The 6,359-nt window shown below is 45.5% G+C and overlaps 1 protein-coding gene across 2 annotated transcripts in view; it reads right to left on the bottom strand.

The window, feature by feature from the left end:
• Positions 1-3,722, bottom strand: part of INHBC (inhibin, beta C) — a 16,678-nt gene extending 12,956 nt beyond the window's left edge. For both annotated transcript variants that reach the window (XM_012654548.1, XM_012654542.1), the window contains exon 1: positions 3,215-3,722. In XM_012654548.1, coding sequence (XP_012510002.1) covers positions 3,215-3,527 — 313 coding nt within the window. In that variant the 5' untranslated portion in view covers positions 3,528-3,722. The remainder of the gene's footprint in view (positions 1-3,214) is intronic.
• Positions 3,723-6,359: the final 2,637 nt, after the last annotated feature.

Here is a 6,359-nt window from a genome sequence, read left to right as displayed (position 1 = left end):
GAGTGCAGTGGCACCATCATAGCCCACAGCAACCTCAAACTCCTGGGCTCAAGCGAGCCTCCTGTCCTGCTCAGCCTCCCAAGTAGCTGGGAGTACAGGTGTGCCACCACGCCCCACTAACTTTTCTATTTTTTTTGTAGAGATGGGGTCTTGCTCATGCTCAGGCTGGCCTCAAACCCCTGACGTCAAGCAATCCTCCTGCCTCTGCCTCCTGAAGTGCCAGGACTACAGGTGTGAGCCACTGCACCCAGCAGAGATCTAAAATTTAAGGTGATGTTCTGTAACTCTCTCAACTAGACAAAAGGACTTCTATAATAAAAATCTTAAGGGTGTAGTCCTACCACATTTGTAGCCTAAAGAAGGGTCTCTACTGATAGAGTGAGGTGACTTCGGTCTAATTGACTAAAACTTATTATTTAGAAGGCCCACAGAGTTTTTTTAAAAAATAGATTTAGGGGGTACAGGTCCAGTTTTGTTACATGAATATATTGTGTAGTGGTGAAGTCTGCGCTTTTTGTGTAACCATCACAAGATTAGTGTATGCAGTACCCCATTAGGCAATTTGTCATCCTATACCCTCCACTCCCACTCTTCCATCCTCCCACCCTCTGGGTCTCTGATGTCTATTATTTCATTCTCTAACTAATGTACACATTAGCTAGCTCCCTCTTGTAAGTGAGAACTTGTGGTATTTGATTTTCTGTTTCTAAGTTATTTCACTTAAGATAATGGCCTCCAGTTCCAACCAGGTAGCTGCAAAAGACATAATTTCATACTTTTTTATGGCTGAGTAGTGGTCCGTGGTGTGTGTGTGTATGTATGTGTGCATGTGTGTGTGTGTGTGTGTATACACACCACATTTTATTTATCCAATCCCCACAGAGTTTTAAAGAAAAGTTTAATAGTGAAGGCAGCACCAGTTTGGACTACAAGAGACAAAGACAATTCAAAATAAAAAGAGGTTGTCTCTGGGCCCCCTACTTCTTTGGGCAGGAAGCAGTCTGAGAAAACTACTCAGCTGCAAACCCAGATCATTTCCTGTTTAAAAGGAAAAACATCTGAGAAAGTAGAGAGCCAAGGCCTAAGAGGGTGGATCTAGAAGCCCAGGAGAGCAGTGGTGAACAGTAGGAAAATCCTACCAGAACCAGAACCAGACCCTAACCAAAGGAATTCTGGATTTGGGGTGGACTGAGATATATGCCTGCCTGGATATCAGAATTTCTATGGATCAGTGGCTGCTTTGTCTCCTACTCTCTCGTACTCCATTTTGCACAGGAGTGTCTATCATAGTTATCCTGTCCCTGTCTCAGCATTGTACGTTAGGTATGTGGGAGGCAGATAACTTGTATTTTTAGGAAACAGGTAGTGGTGTGCTGGTAAATGTTTAACAGCTGGTCTCCAGGGAATAAATTAAAAAGCCCTGATTTGCAGTGTTTACCAATTTCTGTAGTGTACATTCTCCCACTATGGCTGATTTCAAGCTACTGATGTGACATCACTGAATACGGAGTTGGGAGAAGATGTTCACAATCGGCTCCCATGAGTCAGTATGAGCTAGCTCTAGGACATCACTGAAGGCCCCTGCACCTGAAGAAATGTACCAGAGGAGCCTCAACTATTTTTGTGCCTGATTCATATAATGAGACACTGGACTTCAAGCCTGATCCTGATGCCATAAGGGATGAAAATTTGGGGGGTGGGGAGGGCTTGGGAGTGGGTGATTGTATTTTGTTTATGGGAGGGACATGAATTATTAGGAGCCAGAGAGCAGACTATAGTAAATTGCTATATTGGCAGCTCCCAGTGTATGGTACCTCCTGATTTTCATGTGTTGGTCTAATTCCATCCCACACTGATTCTAGGCCTGGCCACAATGTCTTGCTTTGTCAATGGGTCATTAGCAAGCAAGGTAGGTGTATGCAGAAGCTTGACAATGATTTACCCATTGAAATTGTCCTTTTGGAATCCAACCACCCTTCCTTAAAGAAACTTGGGCTAGACTACTGAATGACAACAGGCTTCACAGAGAGAGGCTCTTATGGACTGAATGTGTCCCCTCAAAATTCATATGTTGAAATCCTAACTCCAATGTGATGGTATTAGGAGCTGAAGTCTTTGGGAAGTGATTAGGCTTTATGAGGGTGGAGCCCTCATAAATGGGATTAGTGCCTTTATACAAGAGACCCCAGAAAGCTGCCCTGCCCCTTTCCTCCAGGTGAGGTCATAGATAGAAGAGGGCCCTCACCATAATCCCCTCATAGGCAGGAGTTGAGTCTTCTCTCTAGCCCTCCTCCCTTCCACTTCAGCATTCTAAGTACTTCACCTGTATAAGCCCATCTAATTCTCTCAACTATCCTTATTATTTCCATTTTATAAATGAGAAAACTATTAACAACACAGGTCACACAGCTAATAAATGGCAGAGCAAGATGTGAGCCCAAGCTATCTAGCTCCAGAGTTTGTGCTGCATCTTGAAGGGGGAGAGGAATGGGTGCTAACCAGGGAGAAGGGGTCAGGAATGGGAAGGGTCTTCCAGACCTAAGGAAGAGCTTGCAAAAGGCTCAGTTTGCATGGTTTCTAGGGTCCCGTCTCAGAATTTCCGATCTTTTCTCCAGTTGTCCATTATATTCTTCAACTACTCACCTCTCTATGGAAGTAACTCTCTGTTCCTCCCTCTACCCTTCATACAACTTTCTGAGTCCCACGTCAACCCTGTTCCTATATGGGAACCCGAGGTGTACGGGAACCTGATGTGCGGACAGGTATTGTAGTTCCAGTGTTTTATTTTTTCTCCTTTTACACAAATGAGGCATCTGGAGGAGAGGAGAAGGGAGGGGCTGGATCCTGGGGCCACAGAAAGGATAGACTCCCCAGCTTCCAGCCCCTGGGTCCAGGCCCAGGAAATAGGCTCATACCACAGCCTGCAGTTTATGGGGCCTGCAGAGAGAGGAGCTGGAGGAGATGAGGGCAGGCAGCCTCAAAAAAAGTGAAATTTACCAACTTGTCAGCTGCCTATTGATCAGGTCTGAGCTGGGGTTGGGGGGAAGGAGGCAGGGGAGGGTGGTAGTGGGGAGCCTGAGATTAGGAGATTATAGGTTGTGGGAGCCAGGGGTTGGATGGTTTGGGGGAGGGAGTGAGAGGTGAGGTTGATAGGAAACTTTTCATTTCCTTGAGAGGTCAAGTTCTGGGAAAGAGCTACAGACCAGGAACCCACCTGTCTTGGCAAAGCTGATGATTTCACATTCTTGTCCCCTGTTATCCTCCGGAAGTGCTTCCTGTGGGGGCCCATGGAGGTGCTGCAGTGCAGTCCTCAGAGCAGTTCTGGACACAGGCCGGCTCAGTGTTGGGCGCTGGCTGAGGTGCAGCTTGTCCAAGATGCTTCTTTTGGCCAGGTCGAGAAGCAGCTCCCTCCGGCTCTCCAGGTCCAAGGCAGGCCCCCCACATGCTGGACACTGACCACCAGCTCTGGGAGTGGCCACTGTGACTGGAGCCAGGAACAGGAAGGCCAGGAGTAATGAAGAGGTCATTGCTTGGGAGGCCTTCCTTGAGCAACACAAACCCAGGACTCAGAGTCTCAACGGCTGTGGTCTCAACTCTGTCCTGGCTGCCAGGGACCCCGGAAGAAGTGTGTGTCCAGCTGGCATGGCTCCTTGTTGCAGGGGATAGGGCAGGCAAACATCTGATTTGAAGAATGAAGCCAGTTACAGGTAGAATTTGGCAGAATCTGCCTACGCATAGTCAGTGAAAGTATGGTGTGGGGGATGTGAGGAGAGGTTGGTTTGTTTGGGGAAAGAAATGTCCCTGGGCCAATGTTGGGAGACAATGAACTGCCAGGCCTGGGGACAAAGGTGAGCTGCCAGACATGTGAGCTGCCAGGCCTGGGGACAAAGGTGAGAGAAGAAATTCCTCTTCAGATCACTGGCCTTGCTGGGAATCCTGTGGGGAAAAAGACAGATCCCAGGTTTTAAGATAGAATATATATATATATTTTTTATTCCAGGATATTGTGAGGGTACAAACATTATAGTTACACTTTATGTCTTTGCCTCACCCAAGTGCAGGTTAAAGGCATGCCTTTCCCTCCCTTTAGTGCTCCCCGTGTCCTTTAGTTGTAGATTTGCCCCCCCAACCCCCTAATCCCTAGAGAGTGTTTCTGCCATGTGATCAACCTAGTGTTGATCAGTTAGTACCAATTTGATGGCGAGTACAAGTGGATCCCGTTCTTCTGCTCTTGTGGTGCCTCACTTTGGATAATGGGCTTAAGTTTAATCCAGGAAAGTACACGAGGTGCTAGATCACTGTCATTTCTTATGATTGAGTAATATTCCATTGTAAACATATACCAAATTTTAATAATCCACTCATGGACTGACGGGCACTTTAAGATAGAATATTAAAGGGTGACTCTCAAACAAGAAGGGGTAGGGTACCATTGGCAGGGTACTTTAGCTCACTGCCATGCAAGTACAGTAACTCCGAGCTGCATTCTTCTTTGCCAGTGCTTCCCAAAGCCCACCTCCAACCTATCCCTCCATCCCCCTCCCTGGGGCTCTCAATACCACCTTCTTTTTTAGCCCTGGTTGAGTTTTGCCCTGGGGGGGCTCAAAACCAAAAAGTCTGAATGTTAAGGAAAGGGAAACAAAGTGTTCTAGCCAGGTCTTCTGTGTCCTTAGAGGGAAGTCTGAAGATGGGGAAAGGGTTTGAGATATAGATTTGCTCAGCCTTTGGTATTTTTCTGCCTAGGAACAAAAGTTTGAGATTTCTCAGAATTCCTAGCTCCATTCCCCCAAAGGCTGAGTAGTGGCCTTCCAGGGAAAGGCCTCTGTTTCCACAGGATTTACCTGGCAGGGGTGGAGGGTGGAGTTAGGAGCATAGGCTTTTTTTTTTTTTAACTTTTTACTACTTTCTCAAAGCCTAACAGAAGCATAGGCTTTTTTTTTTGTTCTGTTTTTAGTAATTTTTTTTTAATTACAGCATATCATGGGGGTACAAATGTTTAGGTTACGTATGTTGCCCTTGCCTTCCTCCCCCCTGAAGTCAGAGCTTCAAGCGTGTCCATCCCCTGCATGGTGTGTATCACACTCATTAGAAGCATAGGCTCTTAAACCAGATATTCTTGGTTGTTCTTCAGTTGTCCCAGAAACTCTTCAGTCTGTCTCACTCTGTGTCATAACACATAAGGTCCTTTGTAATCTGCCCTTTCCAGTTACATTTCTAATAGTGTAGTGGTTAAGAGTGGGCTCTGATGATAAACTGCCTTGGTTCAAAATCTGAGACTTCGGTTGAATTACTGCACCTCACCTTTCCTCATCTATAAAATAGGTATAATAACAGAACCTGTTTTTCGAGGATTTGATAGAAATAATAGATGTATATCTGGCACAGTGGCTCACACTTGTAATTCCAGCAATTTAGGAGGCTGAGGCAGGAGGATTGCTTGAGGCCAGGAGTTTGAGGCTGCAGCGAGCTATGATCACATCACCGCACTTCAGCCTGGGTGACAGAGGAAAACCCTGTCTCCTAAAAAAAAAAAAGAAAGAAAAGAAATAATAGATGTAGAATGCTACCTATTTCACGTTATACATACATACGCAATACAAATATTACCTTATTTCCTCCTTACCATCTCTGTCTCCTGCCGCCAAATTAAAAACCTGGAACTTGCTCATCCTTGAAGGAAAGATGAATTTCATACCTCTAGGCTTTTTCTGGAATCTCCATTCTCACTTCTCTAGTGAACTCCTACTTATATTCTTCAAGGTTGGCTGGAATTTCTTCCGTAGTTTCTCTGTAGCTTACTCAGTCTCTCTCATTTCTAAGAATTAATTGCTCCTTGTGTTTCCGTAGCACACTGAAACCTCTCTGTTATAGCACTTACATCGTACTATAATAATTATTTGATTTTTTTTGTCTATTGAAGTTCGCGTCACATAGAAAATATTTAATGGTCAAATTCTTTTTTTTTGAGATGAAGTCTTGCTCAGTCACCTGGGCTAGAGTGCCGGTGGCATCAGCCTAGCTCATAGCAACCTCAAATTCCTGGGCTCAAGGGATTCTCCTGCCTCAGCCTCCCAAGCTGGGATTACAGGCGCATGCCACCACGCCCGGCTAATTTTTCTGTTTTTAGTAGAGATGGGGGTTTCCATCTTGCTCAGGCTGGTCTTGAACTCCTAACCTCAAGAGATCGTCCCACCTCGGCCTCCCTCCTTTCTGGGAGGCTGAGTGCTAGGACTACAGGTGTGAGCCACAGCACCCGGCCTAATGGTTAAATTCTATCAATGTAAGATAATCAATAACTAAACTCCCTAGAATGGACAGAATGGGATAGGTCAGAAATTTAATATGACTTTTTTTTTTTT

This window comes from Propithecus coquereli, unplaced genomic scaffold (genome assembly GCF_000956105.1).
Source record: "Propithecus coquereli isolate 6110/MARCELLA unplaced genomic scaffold, Pcoq_1.0 Scaffold111, whole genome shotgun sequence".
Taxonomy (NCBI): Eukaryota; Metazoa; Chordata; class Mammalia; order Primates; family Indriidae; genus Propithecus; species Propithecus coquereli.
The sequence above is the reverse complement of the archived record's forward strand: the minus strand, read 5'-3'. Positions and strand labels throughout refer to the sequence as shown.